Source organism: Scyliorhinus torazame, chromosome 5 (assembly GCF_047496885.1).
Source record: "Scyliorhinus torazame isolate Kashiwa2021f chromosome 5, sScyTor2.1, whole genome shotgun sequence".
Lineage (NCBI taxonomy): Eukaryota > Metazoa > Chordata > Chondrichthyes > Carcharhiniformes > Scyliorhinidae > Scyliorhinus > Scyliorhinus torazame.
Genome location: NC_092711.1, coordinates 126059365 through 126080397, shown reverse-complemented (window position 1 = coordinate 126080397; position 21033 = coordinate 126059365). Strand labels below are relative to the sequence as shown.

At 46.5% G+C, this 21033-nt stretch overlaps 1 protein-coding gene and 1 long non-coding RNA gene across 2 annotated transcripts in view; one reads left to right on the top strand and one right to left on the bottom strand.

Moving 5' to 3' along the window:
* LOC140421854 (uncharacterized) overlaps positions 1-21033 on the bottom strand; it is a 514775-nt gene that overhangs the window by 145381 nt on the left and 348361 nt on the right. The window lies entirely within an intron of this gene.
* LOC140421847 (uncharacterized) lies at positions 7269-20520 on the top strand. The gene is made up of 2 exons (XM_072506828.1): positions 7269-7346; positions 12129-20520. The coding sequence occupies exon 2, from the start codon at positions 12237-12239 to the stop codon at positions 12858-12860; it is 624 nt and encodes a 207-aa protein (XP_072362929.1). The 5' UTR covers positions 7269-7346; positions 12129-12236; the 3' UTR covers positions 12861-20520.

Sequence of the window (21033 nt, the reverse complement as noted above, 5' to 3'; positions counted from 1 at the left end):
CACGAATCAGTGACCTTATTTTTATCGGGAATTAACTGAAGTGTTTTCCTAACCTCTCAGTATCTAAATTTCCATTCACCATTTTTCTGTCCACCTGACCCAGTCCGTGGCTTTCTCCCTCATTGTCTAAAACACATCAGCACCTTTTGTATAATCGTGGTGCATACATTTCAGTCTAAATCATTGATATATACTGGAAAACTGTGGAGCCCCACTGGAAACAGACGTCCAGGCATCATTCAGCCCTGGATGTGACTAACAGCAGCAACAACAGCTGAATCTAAACCCTGCTGTTGCCTGTGAACTTGCTGATGTCAGTTCAGGTTGTTTGACTGAGTGAATCTCCTCCCACGCACGGAGCAGTTGAACAGCCTCTCCCAAGTACCGCTCCCACGTTTGGATGACACAGTAGCACAGTGGTTAGCACTGTTGCTTTACAGCTCCAGGGTCCCAGGTTTGATTCCCGGCTTGGGTCACTGTCTGTGCGGTGTCTGCGTGTTGTCCCAATATCTTCGTGGGTTTCCTCCAGGTGCTCCGGTTTCCCCCCACAGTCCAAAGATGTGCAGGTTAGATGAATTGGCCATGATAAATTGCCCTTAGTCTCCAAAAAGGTTAGATGGGGTTATGGGTTAGCTTGGAGGTAAGTTGGCTTAAGTAAGGTGCTCTTTGCAAGGGCCGGTGCACTCGATGGGCCAAATGCCCTCCTTCTGCACTGTAAATGCTATGATTCTGTTTCAGTGTGAACTCGCTGGTGTTTCTGCAGACTTGGTTTTCTTTTAAATCTCTTTTCACAGTCGGAACAGTTAAAAGGTTTCTGATCAGTGTGAACAAGTTGGTGTGAAGTCAGGTCGGATGACCGAGTGAATTTCTTCTCACACACGGGGCAAGTGTACGGTCTCTCCCCAGTGTGAACTCGCTGGTGTCTCAGAAGGTCGGATGAACATGTGAATCTCTTCTCACACACGGAACAGGTGAAGGGCCTCTCCCCAGTATGAGTGCGTTGATGTGTCAGTAAATCCTTTCTGCGTTTATAGCTCTTCTCACAGTCAGCACATTTAAACGGTCTCTGGTCAGTGTGAACCTGATGGTGAGCCCGGAGGTTTGACAAATCATTAAATCCCTTCCCACATTCCAGACAGGTGAATGGCCTCTCCCCAGTGTGAGTGCGTTGGTGTAACAGTACATTATTTCTGCTTTTAAAGCACTTCTCACAGTCAGCACATTTAAAAGGTCTCTGATCAGTATGAACAAGTTGGTGTCTCAGGAGTAGTGTTGACTGAGTGAATCCCGTCCCACACACGGAGCAGGTGAACGGCCTCTCCCCAGTGTGAGTGCGTTGATGTATCAGTAAATTCTTTCTGCTTTTATAGCTCTTCTCACAGTCAGCACATTTAAACGGTCTCTGGTCAGTGTGAACCTGATGGTGAACCCGGAGGTTTGACAAATCATTAAATCCCTTCCCACATTCCAGACAGGTGAATGGCCTCTCCCCAGTGTGAGTGCGTTGATGTGTCAGTAAATCCTTTCTACGTTTAAAGCTCTTCACAGTCAGCACATTTAAACGGTCTCTGATCAGTATGAACAAGTTGGTGTTTCAGGAGGTGGGATGACAGAGTGAATCCCATCCCACACACGGAGCAGGTAAATGGCCTCTCCCCAGTGTGAATACGTCGATGAGTTTCCAATTCAGACGGGTAATTGAATCCCATCCCAAAGTCCCCACATTTCCACGGTTTCTCCATGGTTATCGACAAGTTATCAGGTGTAGGTGGGATGCAGATTTGAGGTCACTGTCAGATCAGCCGTGATGTTATTAAATGGTGGAACAGGCTCACGGGGCAGAATGTCCTATTGCTGCTTCTTGATTCCTATGGTGCAAATGTCCTTATGTCTCTCCAACTTGGATCATCAGTTGAAGCCACAGTACGGTGTCACCCTGATGTAAATGCTGCAATTTAATATCATGCTGTGTGATTGACTAAAACTCAGTTCCAGCTAACTGTGGAAAATTACTTAGATGTCTGTGTCTCGCTGCTTTTCCAATCACAGTGATTTTTGAATTTTTTTCCGAAAGACAAAACAGACAAACATTTCTCCTTCCACGTTGAAAGGCCGGTCCTGATGAATCAAGTGACTCTGTCAGATCTCAACATGATGTTTGCATCTGCAAATATTCTGTTAAAGGCGATTACATTGAATTACTGTGAATATATAAGACACAAACAGGCCATTCTGTCACAGATTCTGCTGCTGTCCATACTCTGCACACATCTCCGACTGTTCCACCTATCAAATCTCAGCCTTTCAGCTGATTTTTGATTCCGTTTTCTCTCATGTGCTTGTCCCGTTTCCTTTTGAAAACATCTCAGCACTTTCCTCAACTCCTTTCCATGGTAATGAGTTGCACATTCTAAACCTGTGATAAAAAATTTGTCCAAATTGCCCCCTTGGATTTATTCGTAACTATCTTGTGTTTATGACTTGTTGTTTATTGGTGGTCACTAATTTTAGACTCTCTCACATCGCCCCTCTCAAAACTACTGATAATTTTAAAGATTTCTATCAGGCCACTGCTTAATTTGTTGTTTTCGATTAAAAAAAAGGCCCCTCTCCATTTAATCTTTCCTGAGAGCTGTAATCTCATGTTACAAAAGTCATCACTGTCAATGCAGGATAGAAATCACAGAGAGACAAATTTTCTGTTGGATTGAGTTTATGATGTGTAACTTCTCCAATTCTAACCCCCTATAAAAGGAGTTTACAAAAGCCATCACTGTCAGTCCAGGATAGAAATTCTGAACGCAATTCTAGTTTCTCTGGAACATTTTTTCCTCTCTTGTACCCCCAAAGCTGTAAATCCCCGTCCCACTCTCTCTCCCTCCTCCCTGGGCTGAAATCCAAACCCATCTGCACCATTTCTTTCCTCCACTCCCAGTTTTCTCCCTCCCTCTCCTCTGCCTGGGTTCAGTTCTCCAGCTCCTATCTGCAGACTGACAATAAAATCAATGGGTCTTATTGGGGGTTTGTGTCCTCCAGCAGGTGTTTGTGCATCCTCCCCGCCCACCTGCCAGGGTTTCCTTCCTTGCCAGAGATCAGAGTCCTCATTGATTTGAGTGCAAAGGAGAGGAGACGTGGCTGAGGGACCGAACGAGAGCGGCTGGTCCTCCAACCAATCAGAATGAATGGGAGGCGGGGCAACGCCGGGGCGCTCGCTCCGTACGCATGCGCCCTGCCCCACACTTCGTCCACCCGGGACTGTTGGGGAAAAGCCCGAGCAGCTTTCGGCGGTTCAGCTGCTGTATCCGAGCTTCGTATTCGGGGCTTGGAGCCTGAACGGAGTTTTTATGAAGCCGCCGGACACATCCGCCGCCTCCATCCCTCCCTCATGACTTACCCGGCGGTGTCAGATCGACTGAGAATTTCCGAACAACCGCCTCAACCGGAGCTACTCCAGGGACTGCGCATGCTCCAGCCCACCATGCCCTGGGAGTGATTGACGGCAGCTCCGGGCCAATTGGAATAGGAGGCGGGACTGGAGAACCGAGCGGGAGCAGCTGGTCCCCCAACCAATCGGAGTGAATGAGGGGCGGGGCTCAGCCCGGATCTCCCTCATTGGCTGAAACTCTGCATCATTTTGAAAACTGATTTGTCTCCGACTCCAGGAGAAAACTGGACCTTTCTGTTTGTGGCTTTAAACAGATTCTTCATGTTGTTCCAGGAAAGTGGGGCCTGTGGAATGTCAGGTTTTACACAGCACACCGTCAGCCTGCAGTTTTGCGCTGGGTAAAGAATCTGCAAACAAGGCAAGAGAACAAACAATTAATGGTCGGACCCTAGAGGATCAGAGGGACCTTGGTGGGCATATCCATCGGCCCCTGAAGACAGGAGGACAGGTAGATAGGGGGATTAAAAAGGAATATGGAATACTTGCCTTTATTAACTGAGGCATAGACTATAAGAGCAGGGAGGGTATGATGGAGCTGTAAAAAGTGCTGGTTAGACCACAGCTGGAGTAGTGTGTGCAGTTCTGGAATGAAGTGATTGCAATTGAGAGGATGCAGAGTAGATTCACCAGGATGTCCTGGGCTGGAGTAGTTCAGCTAACAAGAGAGACTGGATCGGCTGGGTTTGTTTTCCTTGGAGCAGAGAAGGCTGAGAGGGACCTGATTGAGGTATATAAAATTATTGAGTGAATTAGTGGTGAATAGATGGGGTGAATAGGAAGGAACCTTTCCCCTGAGTGGAAGAGTCAATAACCAATGGGCATAGAAGGAAACTTTCCCCTTACCGGAGGGGTCAATAAGCAGGTGCATAGATTTCAGGTAATGGCAGGAGGTTTATAAGGTGCAAAGAAAAACTTTTTCACCCAGAGGGTGGTGGGAATCTGGAACTCACTGTCTGAAAGTGTGGTAGAGAATGTAAACGTCACAACATTTAAGAAGTATTTAGATGAACATTTGAAATGCCATTGCATGGAAGGCTACGGACTAAGTGCTAGAAAATGGGATTTGAGTAAATAGGTGCTTGATGGCTGGTGGAGACCCGATGGGTCAAAGCGCCTCTTTCACTCCTGGAAAAACTCTGACTCTAATCGTACCATTCAAATCAATGGAATTCTAAGCAACCACATTGGGGAGGAAGGTTTCTTACACCTAATGATGAGCAGCACACGCACAAGCAGCAAGACACATAACTTTGGTCAGACAAGATTTTCCCATTTGAAATCCATATTGATTATTCATTGTTATGTTTATCTTTTCCAGATTTTAAAAGTTCCCTCCTTTACTCAGGATTCGATTATTTACCAATGTGATGCTAATTGTCTCATAATTTCCTGGGCATGTTCTGGCCACCATTTTAATTATAGGAATTACATTACTGAGCTGCCAGTCTTTTAGAACTGATCCTTTTTAATGAATTATTAGATATGAGCAGTAATATCTCTCTCTGCGAATCTTTTAATATATGTGAATGTAATCCATTTGGATCAGGGGCTTTATCCCCTTTGAGTTTGAATATCATAGAATCATAGAATTTACAGTGCAGAAGGAGGCCATTCGGCCCATCGAGTCTGCAACGGCTCTTGGAAAGAGCACCCTACCCAAGGTCTACACCTCCACCCTATCCCCATAACCCAGTAACCCCACCCAACACTAAGGGCAATTTCGGACACTATGGGCAATTTAGCATGGCCAATCCACCTAACCCGCACATCTTTGGACTGTGGGAGGAAACCGGAGCACCCGGAGGAAACTCACGCACACACTGGGAGGATGTGCAGACTCCGCACAGACAGTGACCCAAGCCGGAATCGAACCTGGGACCCTGGAGCTGTGAAGCATTTGTGCTATCCACAATGCTACCGTGGTGCTCCGGTTTCCTCCCACAGTCCAAAGATGTGCAGGTTAGGTGGATTGGCCATGATAAATTGCCCTTAGTGTCCAAAATTGCTCTTAGTTTTGGGTGGGGTTACTGGGTTATGGGGATAGGGTGAAGGTGTTGACCTTGGGTTGGGTGCTCTTTCCAAGAGCCGGTGCAGACTCGATGCGCTGAATGGCCTGCTTCTGCACTGTAAATTCTATGAATATGGAATTTAACCAGGAAAAGTGGTATCTCTTGTACAAAGTCAGTAAGTCATGATGTGCCGAGTGACTTCCATCTGTGCTGGATCATTCTAGAAAACAAGAGAGAAGATGGAGGAATGACTTATTCTAGAATTGAACCCATCAAGAGTTTGCATCCCCTGGGGAGGAGAGAGGAAGGACCCATTGGGTAAAAAACACCTTAAGTTTTGCATTGTTCTACAGGAGAGCAGCATTGAAGCATTATGAGAAATGGAGAATAGCAGAATACCCATTGACAATAATTTATTTGATTATTTTTCGCAATTAGTGACCAAGTTATTTTGTATTAACTGTTTCAATGGTGCGGCTATTACGCAACATTCCCTGCGGCTGTGGATGTGCCCTATTCATTCCCCGGAGCCCAGTGCGCAGACGCAATGCTGGGCTGTATCTGGAGCATGCGCAATGTCATTTTGCTCGGAGGTCTGCGAATGCGGTAGTGGCTCTTTCGGGCGGTAAGAGTCGGCAAGGCGGACTCGGGTGAGGAGGAGTGAAGGCTTCGGGAGCCGGGAGTCGGGGTGAGGAGGAGTAAAGGCTTCATAAACACCCCCTGCAAATCCCGCGTTTGCAGCTGCGGAGTTTTTATCCGGTATTAGGCCCAGTTCCACGGCCGCCATCTTTGTTCAGCAGCGCGGCTGAGGGGCCATCTTGATGACGTCACAGAGGCGGTGCTTCAGGTTCCCGGTGACCAGGAGAGAAAATCATTTGTCTCGATGATTGACAGGCCCCTCCAGAGGGGAAAGGTGCTACTTCCATGTGTGGCAATCCGAAGAACAGAAGAATAATAATATCAGAATTAGCAGCGGGTGTAGGCCATTCGGCCTATTGACCCTGCTCTGCCATTCAATAAACGCTGATCTGAATGTGCCATTAATTACATTTTCCTGCCTGCCCCCAAAACCTTTGACCCCCCAGTAGATAAAGAAAGATTAACTCAGCTTTGAGTATATTCAGTGACCCAGTGCCACTGCTCTCTGGGAAAGAGAATTCCACAAACTGAGCTTTGACAAAGAGTCATCCAGACTCAAAACGTTAGCTCCCTTTTCTCTCCACAGATACTGTCAGACCTGCTGAGATTGTCCAGTATTTTCTGTTTTTGTTTCAGATTCCAGCATCCGCAGTAATTTGCTTTTATCCACAGACTGATGACCCTCTGAGGGAAGACATTTCTCCTTATCTCAGTGTCAAATTGGATAACTCTTATCTTTAAACTGTCTCCCTTAGTTCTTGAATCCCCATGTGGGAAAATATTCTTTCATCAAAACCCCTCAGAATCTTAGATGTTTCAATAAGATCACCTCTCATTCTTCTAAACTCCATTGGGTACAGACCAATCAGGCTCAATCTTGCTCCATAAAACAAACTCTCCTATCCCAGAAATCAGACTAGTGAAACTTCACTGAACTGCCTCCAAAGCAAGTATAACCCACATTAAATAATCCTGGGACTGGCAACAGGGGGAGAGAATGTTTGGAACTTCTATCCTGGACTCGAAGAGTGATGGATTTTGGAAACTCCTTTTACCGGGGGTTAGGGGAGGATTTACACCCACAAACTCAAACCAAGATAAATGTTTTAATTTGATCTTAATTTATAACCTCGACTATCATTTCTGACCATTGTAATTTCCTTTTACAGCTGCTTCCAAAGCTTCTGACATCTTTTCAGCCGAAGGTTGCAGCAGGAGATTGTAAACTTGAAAACACTGAAATTGTGACAGAGGTGAGTATTATTATTAATTATAAATTTAGGGTACCCAATTATTTGTTTCCAATTAAGGGGCAATTTAGCATGGCCAATCCGAAGCCAGAACCCCCAGTGCAGACTTTGGTGTTGTGGGGTTGTTGCTGTGGTGAAGAGTGGCTGCTGCTGTTTCTGCTCTCTCTCTCGCTCTCTTTGTTGCTGCTGCTGCTCTCTCTCTCTCTCTTTGCTACTGCTGTTGCTCAATTTGCTGCCTGAGTCCAGTGCTGGTTGCTGCCTGGAGGAAGGAGAGGTGAGAGAAGGACGGGAGAGGAGTGAAGGACAACAACAAGGAGTAACTTCAAAAACAAGATGGGAGTAAAGCCCTTTGGACTGCTTGTTTGCTGGGCCTCTCCCGGGTTGAGGGCCCAGCCCAGTCTTCCCAACTGATAACATCTACCTTCAGCAAGGACAAAACCTTCCTTATTCTAACCAGTGTGCTTGTTCCAGGGCAGAGGAATCGAGTGGGCAGTGTGTTTGCTGACCCCCCTCCCGGACTGAAGACCCCACACACCAGCAGGGAGGAGGTGGATTCTATTGGGTGGTCGTTCCAGGGTGGGAGCATGGACTGTGTTTTTGCTGAGTCCTACTTGGGCTGAAGACCTCGTGAACCAGCGCCACTTACCTCCTTGTGAACCTGCTCTGGGCCTGGCGAAGCGCATCATTTATAGGTCCAGGCAGCGGGCAACCGAGGGGGGTCATCCGACCAGACTGTTTACTCCTTTTCCACGGCTACATTCGCAGCTGGGTGTCCCTAGAAAGGGAGCACGCAGTGTCCATGGGCACCATCAAAGCCTTCCATGCCCGGTGGGCACCGCAGGGGTTGGCGTGCTTTATTGATCCCTTTAAATGCACTCTGATTAGATGTTTGTAAGTTTCTGCTGGTCTTTCTTACGTTCGGGCAGTGCCCCTAATGGGAGCAGCCCTTTTGCTTTGTCCCTAAGTTTGTTTCCTTTATTCTATTTTGTTGGTGGACCTCAAAAGAGTGTCCAATCCACCTAGCCGCACATCTTTGGGTTGTGGGGGTGAGACCCACGGAGACACGGGAGAATGTGCAAACTCCACATGGCAGTGACCCGGGGCCGGGATTGAACCTGGGTCCTCAGCACCGTGAGGCAGCAGTGCTAACCACTGCCACCGTGCCACCCTTTGTCATGATGTTTCCATTCCTATTTTATCACACACCACCCAGTGATACTCATTGTAACACAGAAACTTCAAAATATCATTGCTACCTTGCATCTTGCCCTATTATTGTCTGGTGATAACAGTAACAGAGTAACGTACACCAGAATTGGAATATCAGATAGGTTATTGTCTCATCATGACAGAGTTAAAGGGGTGGCTCGGTAGTTAGCACTGTTGCCTCAAGCACTAGGTCCCTGGGTTCGATTCCGACCTTGGGTCACTGTCTGTGTGGAATTTGCACATTCTTCCCGTGGCTGCGAAGATTTCCTCTCACAGTCCAAAGATATGCAGTTTAGGTGGATTGGCTGTGCTAAATTCTCCATGGGTGGGGTTACGGGGTTAGTGTGGGGAATTGGCCATGGTAGGGTGATCTTTCAGAGGGTCGGTGCAGACTCAATGGGCCAAATGGCCTCCTTCAGCACTGTAGGGAATCTATGATTCCACACTGGATCCAAAGATGTGTTCACTCACACACAGCAGCCTGACTTATTGGAACAGACACTGTGTTTGTTACTCTCAAAGTGAGTGAATCCTTTGCTGTTTCTCCTCTGGGCCCCATCTCCACTATTATTGTCTGATTGTCCCACTGAGACTCTCACTGTTATTATTGGGCAATCAGTGAGTCAGCCTGAGCCTGTGGCTGCTTTCACCATTTCACCGCTTTCTGTAACCGTCACAATGCTCTGGTGATTGACAGCAGCTCCGCACCAATAGGAAGAGGAGGGGCGGGATTGGAGGACCGACTGGGAGCGGCTGGTCCTCCAACCAATCGGAGTGAATGAGCCCGCTGTGATTGAAGCATGCGCAGTGTGGGTAATGGCGAAGGAGAAGAGCGTCTTCTTCAGATCCAAAATCGGTAAGAGGCGTTGAACAATATGGAGGGAGCGAGAGATCTCGGGGGTGGGCGGAAACGTTGTGTAAAGCTGTTGTAAGCTGCAATCCTCGGAAAAGAGTTTCCCGGACCCCGTTTGTACCGAGCAGGGCTGCAGCTCCTCATGTTCGGCTCGGGTCACCGGCCGCCATCTTTATTGGATGTGCATCAGGGCGCATGCGCGTTTGTCATCTTTGTCGGGGCGATGTTTCAATGAGTGGGAGGAGCTTGTTCCCCATTGTTCAGAATGGAGACAACTTGTCCATCAAACTGGATTAGTCTTTGAGTCTCAATGTCTTATTGATGATGCAAATCGGTGGCAGAGATGGAAAGAAAAGGAAGCCAATCCTGCTCTCCGGATTTCACTGTCTCATTGGACATTCTGTCCCATGTGTCCAAAACTCTGCGGCTCTGTTCAGTCACATGAAGACCCAGGGCAGAAATTCACAACCCTGAGTAGACGTCACCCTCAAATTGAGGGACTGCTGATGACAAGAGGGACAGTGTGCAGAGATATGGATACGGAGCAACATAGAAAATAGGAGCAGGAGGAGGCCATTTGGCCCTTCGAGCCTGCTCCACCATTCATTACGATCAGAGCTGATTCGGCTCAATAGCCTAATCCCGCTTTCCCCCATATCCTTTGGTCCCCTTCACCCTAAGTGCTGTATCGAACTGCTTCTTGAAAACATGCAATGTTTTGGCTTTAATTAGTTCCTGTGGCGACGAATTCCACAGGCTCACCACCCTCTGAGTGAAGAAATATCTCCTCATCTCTGTCCTAAATGGTCTACCCCGTATCCTCAGACTGTGACCCCTATTTCTGGACACACCCACTATCGGGAACATCCGTCCTGAATCTACTCTGTCTCGCCCTGTTTTTTTTAACATAAATTTTGAGTGCCAAATTCTTTTTTTGCAATTAAGGGACAATTGTAGCGTGGCCAATCTATCTACCCTGCACATCTTTGGATTTGTGGGGGTGAGACCCACGCAAACACAGGGAGAATGTGCAAACTCCACACAGACAGTGACCCGGGGCCGGAATCGAACACGGGTCCTCGGCAACATGAGGAAGCAGTGCTAACCCACTTTTTCTAGGTTTCTATGAGATCCACCCTCATTCTTCTGAACTTGGGGCAGCACGGTAGCACAAGTGGATAGCACTGGTGCTTCACAGCGCCAGGGTCCCAAGTTCGATTCCCTGCTGGGTCACTGTCTGTGGGGAGTCTGCACGTTCTTCCCGTGTGTGCGTGGGTTTCCTCCGGTGCTCAGGTTTCCTCCCACAGTCCAAAGACGTGCAGATTAGGTGGATTGGCCATGATAAATTTCCCTTAGTGACCAAAAAGGTTGGGGGTTGGGGGGGGGGGGTGGTTATTGGGTTACAGAGATAGGAGGTAAGTGAGGGCTTAAGTGGGTGAGTGCAGACTTGATGGGCCGAATGGCCTCCTTCTGCACTGTATGTTCTATGTTCCAGCGAATACAATCCTAACCAATTCAACGTAACCTGCCTATCTTTGAACTGTGTGAGGAAACTGGAACACCCGGAGGAAACCCACACAGACACGGGGAGAAAGTGCAAACTCCACACAGTCAGGGTGGGAATTGAACTTGGGTCCCTGGTGCTGTGAGGCAGCAGTGCTAAGCACTATGCCACCCCCTGTCTTGCAACCCTCAAGAGAAAAACACATCCTTATCCCCATCTGAACTGGGTGACCCTTCACTTTGCAACAGTGACCCCCTTGTTCCAGATTCTTCAACAAGAGAAAACATCCTCTACACATCCACCCTGTCAAGACCCCTCAGGATCTTCTATAATTTAATCCAGGTTTTACCCAAAACTTTAAGTCTGTGTTCCGACTGCTTGTACGACCAGTGAATGGAAACAGAGTTTCTTTGTCCACCCGATGGAAATCTGGCATAATTTTGTGTCCCTGAATCAAATCTCCCCTCAACCTCCTTTGCTGGAACCATTCTGGTAAATCTCCTCTGCACCTTCTCCAAGAACCTTCACATCCTTCCTGAAGAATGGTGACCAGAGCTTTATAAAGATTCATAGAATAGAATTAGAACCATAGAATTCCTGCAGTGCAGAAGGAGGCCATTTGGCCCATCGAGTCTACACCGAGCCTCTGAAAGGGCACCCTGCCGAGGCCCACACCCCTACCCTGTCCCCGTAACCTCATAGCCCCACCTAACATGCACATCCCTGGACAGTAAGGGGCAATTTATCAAGGCCAATCCACCTAACTTGCTCTTCTTTAGACTGTTGGAGAAAACCTGAGCACCGGGTGGAAACCCACGCAGACACGGGGAGAAAGTGCAAACTCCACACAGACAGTCACCAAGGTTGGAATTGAACCCGGGTCCCTGCCACTATGAGGCAGCAGTGCTAACCACCGTGCCACCAGAAGCATAGTTTCTGTGTCAGTATTACTGTTTATAAAGCTCAAGATCGAAATTGCTTTGCCAACTACTCTTTTAATATGTCTTGTAGACATACAAAATCCCTCTTCACCTCTTTCTCTCTCCTCCCAAAGAGACCAGTTGGGTTTTTATGACAATCCAGTGGTTTTCATGGTCACTTTTTCCCAGTGCCGGCCCCACAAATGACCAGATTCATTCAGCTCAATTTCACAACCTGCCTTTGTGTTTTTGTGGGTTCTCTCTCACTCCCTATTTTCTGTTTTAAATCAGTTTCACAGGGTGTTCGAAGAGGAGGCTTCAAAGTCCGGAAACTCAAACCAAGCATCACATCAGGATCTGACAGAGTCCTCAATTTATCATATCCTGAATATCATCGTACTTTGAACATGGAAGGAAAAAGCATCGTTCACAGTGGGGAGAAACCGTACATGTGTTGTGTGTGTGGACGAGGATTCGCTCGATCATCAGGCCTCACAAGCCACAAATGCAGTCACACTGAGGAGAAACCGTGGAAATGTGCGGACTGTGGGAAAGGATTCACTTACCCATCCCAGCTGGAAACTCATCGACGTAGTCACACTGGGGAGAGACCATTCACCTGCTCCAAGTGTGGGATGGCATTTACTCAGTCATCCGCCCTGCTGAGTCACCAGCGATTTCAAACTGGGAAGAGACCGTTTCAATGTCGAGATTGCGGGAAGTGCTATAAAAGTTCTGGGGAACTGATGAGCCATCAACGTGTTCACACTGACGAGAGACCGTTCAGGTGCTCTCGCTGCGGGACTGGGTTCAGACGATCATCTGAGCTCACTGTACATCAGCGAATTCACACTGGGGAGAGGCCATACACCTGCTCCAAATGTGGGAAGAGATTCATTCAGTCATCAGACCTGCAGAAGCACCAGCGAATTCACACTGGGGAGAGGCCATTCACCTGCTCCAATTGTGGGAAAGGATTCACTCGGTCATCCGCCCTGCAGAGACACCAGCGAATTCACACTGGAGAGTGACCGTTCACCTGCTCCAATTGTGGGAATGGGTTTCCCACTTCCCCACCTGCTGACACACCAACGAGGCCACAGAGCAGATACATTAACGGTGTTCAAAAGGCATCTTGACAAACACATGGATAGGATGGGTATAGAGGGATAAAGCATAAGGAAGTGCTAGGGATTTTGGCCAAGGTTGGTATCATGACCGGTACAAGCTTGGAGGGCCGAAGGGCCTGTTCCTGTGCTGTATTGTTCTTTGATCTCTGTGCAGTGATTGGATTTTGCTGTGACTCACATTCAGGACTGAACCATGTTCATTTGGGTCTCTTTCTGCTGATAACAAACTCCAGCCCATTTACAGGGGCTAATATTCTAGCTAAAAGTCAAATAAATTAGATGTGTGTTGAAACTTTTTAATATCTCTGACACAAGTTAGCTCCTTTTGAAGTACTCTCGCTCTCCCCTGTCTCTTCCATCCTCACCTCCAACAAGAAGTGTGAGGAGCTTGTGGAGCTTCATTGTGACTGAGATTAAGTAAGTCCGATCAGCTGCTTCCCTCCCTTCCATTAGCCCACCGGACCAAACTGTCTCTAAATGTCATCCTTTCCCAAGCCCTGAACCCACATCTTTCTCTAATTTCTCTCCCATCTCCCCTCATGCCCTCTCAGAGCTCATCTTGTCCATGAGACCCAGCTCCTGCTCCATCTACCCTATTCCCACTGAGCTTCTGATCAGCCAACTACCCTGTGTCCACGGATATTGTCAACATTTCTCTCTCTTCAGGTACTGTCCCTCTGTCCTTCAAATCTGCCATCATCACCCCCTCCTCAATAAAACAAACCCTTGACCCTGCCATCCTTACAAATTACTGCCCCATCTTCAACGTCCCTCTCCTCTCCAAACTCTTTGAACATGTTGTCACCTCCCAAATCCTTGTCCATCTTTCCCAGAACTCCCATGTTTGAATCCCTTCAATCAGGTCTCTGCCCTGTCACAGGAGTGAAATACAAGAGACAAACAGAATCTTACCCGGAGAGAAGACAGACAATCCGGGAGCTTGGATGCAAGGGCGGCACAGTAGCACAGTGGGTAGCACTGTTGTTTCACAGCACCAGGGACCCGGGTTCGATTCCCGGCTTGAGTCACTGTCTGTGTGGAGTCTGCAAGTTCTCCCCATGTCTGCGAGTGTTTCCTCCGGGTGCTCCGGTTTCCTCCCACACTCCAAAGATGTGCAGGTTAGGTGGATTGACTATGCTAAATTGCCCTTCGTGTCCAAAAGGTTAGGTGAGGTTACTGGGTTACGGGGATATGGTGGAGGTGTGGGCTTCAGTAGGATGCTCTTTCCAAGAGCTGGTACTGACTTGATGTGCCGAATGGCCTCCTCCTGCACTGTAAATTCTACGAGGTGAGATTGTCCTTTCTGAGCTCCAGCCAGGTGATGTTAAACACTCAGGCGGGAAAGACAAAAATCTACAACGTGTTTAAAACAGCTGATTTATTTCACCAATATCTAGAATGTTAAACTCCAGTCCCTTAGAGGTTATTATCATCAGAAACAAACTCCAACTATCAGAGTAAAAACCTCAAAGTTCTGGTCCAGATAGAGGCCATTTGGCCCATTGTGTGAGTGCTGGCTGAAGTGGAGCTATTCAGCTTAACCCCATTTTCAGATGTCAGTCGACTGCCCTGTATGTCCCAGTCCTTCAATTGGATATCCAAGACATTTATTTTAAAGTGATCAGGATTTCTGCTTCTATGACCCTATCAGACAGCGAGTTCTAGACTCCCACCACTGAAATGATTTCCCTGATAGAAATTGGCTTTTCTAGTTAGCTACAGATGATAAATGTAAAATGGTTAAATGAGAACTCATTAAGCATATTAAATATTATTTGAGTGCAACAATAGCTGGAAACCCATTAAGGGTTAACCCAGATCATACACTTTAATTTTCTTTCATTAAACCTATATTTTAACATTTGCAAATTGCTTAAGACAAGCAAGGTCAGTGACGCCAACTAGCTAAAAGACCCCATTGTATGCTGCTGCTTTTCCAGCACAGGCAGTCCTGTTTCCATGGTGATAAGACAGTGTGAGGTCATAATGCCCTGAAGGCTGTGTTTTTTCTAATTAATGTTGAGATGCAGGTGTCGATATTTGGAAAATTGGCAAGCGATGGAATGGGAAAATTACTCCAACATATTCAAATACCTATATCTCTTAAATTGATGGACAGACACTTTGGGCGAATTAATAAATTATAAATTAGTTAAAGCCAATCAGCAGTAAAAAGGCCAGACTTTGAGATAACAATTCTCTTAAGAATCACTTACCGGAATGGAAAAGTGCTTCTGTTGCTCTGTTCTGTTTCTCTTCTTGCGCACTCCACCTATATTTCTGAAACCTTTGCTGCTCGCTTTGCTAATCGCAATTACCCAGTTATTTTATCTGGTGTATTATGATTTGAATGAAAACTCAACTTCTGTATTCGCTAAAGACAATTAATCTGACTCGCTTGCTGGAGGGCTGATTGTTGATTCTTTCTACATTTTGGACTAAAAACAAGTTTTCCAGTGCCACAGCTGACAAATAAAAGTTCAACTGGACTTTGCCAAAAAGCACAGACTTGACCTCTGTTACTTGGGAACTGAGAAGGGATAACGCATATCCAAGGTTCCGAATAGACACTTAAGAGATCCATTATCCCCCTTCCACTCTCAATCCTCTGCTAATTACTTTAAATCTAAATCCCTTGGATATTGATCTGTTAATGAAATCGATCATTCTTATCCATCCTATCCGACCTCCTCATAATGTTAAACACCGCAGTTAATCTCTCCTCAGCATTCTCTGTTCCACAGAAAACAACCTCGGCCTCTCCAATATTTCCTCATTGTTAAAATTCTCCATTTGTGACAACATCCTGGTCAATCTCCTCTGCATCCTCTCTGGTAGGAACACATCCTTCCTGTAATGTGGTGACCAGAACTGTACTCAGTAATGTAACTGTGGTTTAACTCGTGTTTTGGACAGCTCCAGTATAACCTCCCTGATCTTATAATGAAAACAGAAAATGCTGGAAATACTCAGCAGCTCTGGAAGCATCTGTGGAGAGAGGGGTTTCAGGTCTTTCCTCCAATAGAAATTGCTGGGAATATTCCCTGCTCCAGTACTCTATGTCCCCCTGAATAACAAAGTATCCTCTCTGCCTTTACAATCACCGTATCTACCTCTCCTGTCACCTTCAGGGATCTGTGGACATGCACTCTGACGCCCTTCTGTCCCTCTACACCTCACTATCATACCATTCATATTCTTTCCCTTTGCCGTGTTTGTCCTCCCCAAATGTATTTATTACCCGGCGCTTCTCTGGATTTGACGAATGTGATATAAAATAGTTACTTTAGAGATATTAGTTAATGTAATGTAGAGATAGGCCAGTCTAATCCTGGTGAGTTCACAGACAAAGGATTTCGGACCGCATGGCAAAGCAAGGAGGAGGTGTGTCCACCAAAGGAGGAGAAAAGGATGCTGGGTAATAGGGGGCCAGAGGAAGGGATTGGAAGTGAGCCAATTAGAGTGTATGGATAGGTCAGGAGGGGTATAGGATGACCTATGGGAATCGTGTATGTGAAACTTGATGCCATTTGAATGTATCAGTAGAGACTTCTTTGTTCTACAGACTCACTTGATTCCAGAGGTGTACGAAGCAAGATGTGTTTTGTACCGCTGTGAACTGAGTCAGGCTTGCAAGTCAAACTAACTAATGCTGTACCTGCAAATCCATCTCGACTTTTATTGAGGCCAGACTGACGGGTAAAGAAATTTGGGATTTGTCATTTGGTGCCGAAAACCCGGGATTTCTCAAGACGGTTCTGACCAACTGCGAAATCAGAATTAGACTGATTATGAACAGGAGGATGGGAAAAAGGGGCCCACAATGTACAGCTGGAAAATGACCGTGCATTGATTTTTTCCCCTCTTCTTATCGTCTGATTAGTCTGGTCACTCGCGGTTGGTACGGAAAGATCGTCTCGACGAAATCAAAGGTCAGTCTGGGGATTAGAAATTTAATTGATGGGATTTCATATTGTTGATTCGGCTTGGGTTAGGTTTTGGGTTGATGGGACATCTAAAACGATGATTCAATTCCAAGTATAAGTGTTTTTATGGCTGATGTGACTTCAGTAGATGGAGGTTCAGTCAAGTATAAGTGTTTTTATGGCTGATGTGACTTCAGTAGATGGAGGTTCAGTCAAGTATAAGTGTTTTTATGGCTGATGTGACTTCAGTAGATGGAGGTTCAGTCAAGTATAAGTGTTTTTATGGCTGATGTGACTTCAGTAGATGGAGGTTCAGTCAAGTATAAGTGTTTTTAAATCTGAAGATGATTCAATTCCATGTGTGAATGTTTTAAATCTATAGTTGATTAAGCTAAAATTGTACCCTTGGACTGTAGTGGCGAAAAACGCAGTTCTGAGGACTAGTTGAGATTATGGGGAATTCCTTGGATAGCACAAATGATCCAGGCATGCCACTGCAAATATTATGCGATATGTATCCGGATAAAGCAAAAGATTTCAGGAAAATGTCAGCAACGTTAAGGAGTAAAATGGGTGATGAATGGCCACTAGGGGGCACCAAAGACCTAGAGATTATTAAGAAAATTCAGGGACGCATCTGGAAAAAGAGTCAAAGTATGAAAGCAAAAGAATTAATTGGATTATGGAGACAATATTGTCAAGAGGAAAGAGATAAGATCATGTTATCAAGTTGGCAGGACAATGCCCTTAAAATGGGAATTCCAATTAGTGAACAGGGTAACCAAAGAAACATTACAGGTCTTGAAAAAGGAATGTGCATTCAAAAAAAACGGGCAAGTAAAGACAGGAAAGGCTCGGGTCAAACAAAAGATGGGCTACGTAGTTCAATGGCTGGCCTTGAATTGACAGAAAATGATCCATTCGATGATTTAAAAATGTCAGTAAAAGTTCCGACTGCACCTGTAGCATTGTCTGCACTAATTCCAGAACCACCAGAGTATAATAATTTATATCCAGTCACTGCTCCCCAGATTCCAATCATGCCAGTAACTCCAGCCCTTTTGGTTGATAGCGTGGGTCCCGATTTACCATCTTCACGATCAGTAGGGGAAGAGGAGCTCTGTTCCGCAAGTCCAGTTAGCTCTAGGACCCGATCTCGGACAGCGAGAGAAGGGCTTGATCCGAACCAGAAACAATTAAGCATACCACCTAAATCCCTTCAGACCAAGGGGAAACCGCAAATTTCGAGAACAAAGGGAGATGCCAGGATTTAAAGAGAAAGAACTTCCTCTAGTGACAGGGAGGGACGTCGAAGTCTTGGAAGAACCAGAGGAAATAGCTAGAGTGCCCCCTGGTGAGACTCGGAGACAGTTGCCGATTAGGAAGATACCAATCACCTGAATTATGCTAGCCACGCCGCACTTCAGCAAGCCCATGCGTTAGACTACGATAGAGGGACACAAATCCTGAATGTGTTGAATAGCACATTTCAAAAGCCCATAAATATTTCTGCTATCTTAGACCTAAAACCTAAGAAGATTGAAGAGCCAGAGGAATTTCTGGAGCGTTTTAATGAAATCTACCGTGGGAAGTCAGGCGACTTGCCATATCAAAATGGTCAGATTTCCCCTCAATATTGTGCTATGTTAATGCATTGCCTACCACCTCCGTGGCTACTGCTTTGATATGTAATAACATGAATTGGACAGAGAACGACCCTTCCCAGATGGCAAGGGCTGTCAGATTTTATTGGAAGGAGGGTGTAGGCCAGGAAGGAGGCTCAGTTACAAAGGTTAAGACTGAGTATGTAATGAAAAAGGATGATCTGCGACCCCAACAAGCGGCAGAAATGGTAGCTTACCAGCTGGAGCCCCAATATTGTGACTTTGGGTGGGTGGATCAGCGAGGGGGAGGATATCAAACCCACCCAAAGGGACCCTCAGCTCCTTTTTAATGGCCCACCGTATGCATCAACAGCTTTACAACCGCCGCCCCCTCTGAGGGGCCATTGGTCTACTGGGAGACGAGGACAGGGCAGATATAGAGGGAGCAATGCATGTTATAATTGCGGCCGTGCAGATCACTGGCAACAGGAATGCCCCTTTAAAAGACAGGCAGCAGAAAGAGATTATCCGACCCAAAGGAGGGGGTACCCACCAAGGGGAGGACAGACGAGATACACTGACTTCTCCCAGGCAAACCCTTTCCCAACACAGGATTGACTAGCTAATTTAGTCATAAGGACTCTCCAATCGGACAGGGAACCTATTATTTCTCTGCAGATAGGAGATCAACATCACCCATTTGTAATCGACACTGGAGCAGCCATGTCTTCGGTACAATCAAAACTTCGACTACCACTATCCGACCACACGCAGCAATTGTCGGGGTTCCAAGGACAGGTGTGTGAGTATCCTATTTCTGAACCTGTGACAGTCACTTACGAGAATAAGTCTGCAGATCATCAGTTTGTAGTGACTACTGGATTGGACTGTAATTTGTTGGCCCGAGATTTACTGTGTATCTTCCAGCTACAGCTAGAGAGGAGACGAAGGGGTAACGGTCCAATCATGGAGGATGAGACAACAGTGCTATATTTCTATCACCCCCAGTGGTGGACGTTAGACATTGAACATTCACTGCATCACGTTACCCTGGCCTATGACAGAACCGGACAAAACAGGGAGTTGGAGGACAAATACCGGCCATTAATTGGGACCGAATGGCCAGTCAAAGTTACAGCCACAGTCACGGGAAAAGAAGGTACAGCCGATTTTGTTACAATACCACCACATTTATGGCCACAGTCAGCTTCGGTAAGCCCTCATATTACACGTCAGGTCCACGACCAGTACCATGCCAGGGATCTGGGACCTATGGTAAGGAGGGCAGTGGATCATTCAGATCCAACAGAGTACGCACTTCAAGTCACGCCAGACGGCACTGCCATAAAATATTTTGAGGTCCCTGAAACGATTAACACTCGACTGCAGCCCCGTCTATGGACAAATTAATCCGAGAGCTGTTGCACCAGGGTATTTTGGTCCCTTGCCAATCAGAATGTAACACCCCCATACTTGCTGTGCCTAAACCAGCCAAGCCAGACCAGTACTGATTAGTACAGGATTTACGTTCAATCAATGCCATCGCATAGCCGTTACATGCTCTCACTCTCCAACAGGATATTACGGTGTATAGCTCCCACTCGGTCATCGCACTACTGAGGCAATTGCAGACTCAGCATCTTACCGCAGCTCGTCAGAATAGGTATGAGATATACCTTTTGAACAATCCACGTCTGACATTTAAACACTGTACCAGGAAGAGGTGTGTCCACCAAAGGAGGAGAAAAGGATGCTGGGTAATAGGGGCCAGAGGAAGGGATTGGAAGTGAGCCAGAGGAAGGGATTGGAAGTGAGCCAATTAGAGTGAATGGATAGGTCAGGAGGGGTATAGGATGACCTATGGGAATCGTGTATGTGAAACTTGATGCCATTTGAATGTATCAGTAGAGACTTCTTTGTTCTACAGACTCACTTGATTCCAGAGGTGTACGAAGCAAGATGTGCTTTGTACCGCTGTGAACTGAGTCAAGCTTGCAAGTCAAATAAAATAACTAATGCTGTACCTGCAAATCCATCTCGACTTTTATTGAGGCCAGACTGACGGGTAAAGAAATTTGGGATTTGTCAGATTGACCTCAGTTTGCTACTCTTGGCTGGCTGATCAGTCTATTGATGTCTTCCTGCAGTCATTACAGCCTTGGTTCAAACATGGACAAAAGCGCTGAATGTCAGAGGTGAGATGAGAGTGTCTGCCCTTGACATCAAGGCAGCATTTGACCGAGTATGGCATCAAGAGCTAATCTGGAGTCAATGGGAATCAGGGGGAACACTCTCCGCTGGTTGGAGTCGTACCTGGCACAAAGGAAGATGGTTGTGGTGATTGGAGGCCAACCATCAGCTCCAGGACATCACTGGAGGTGTTCCTCAGGGTAGTGTCCTCGGCCCAACCATCTTCAGCTGCTTCAACAATGATCTGCCTTCATCATAAGGTCAGAGGTGGGGATGTTTGCGGATGACAACACAATGTTCAGAATCATTTGCGACTCCTTAGATAATGAAGCAGCTCTTGTCCAAATGCAGCAA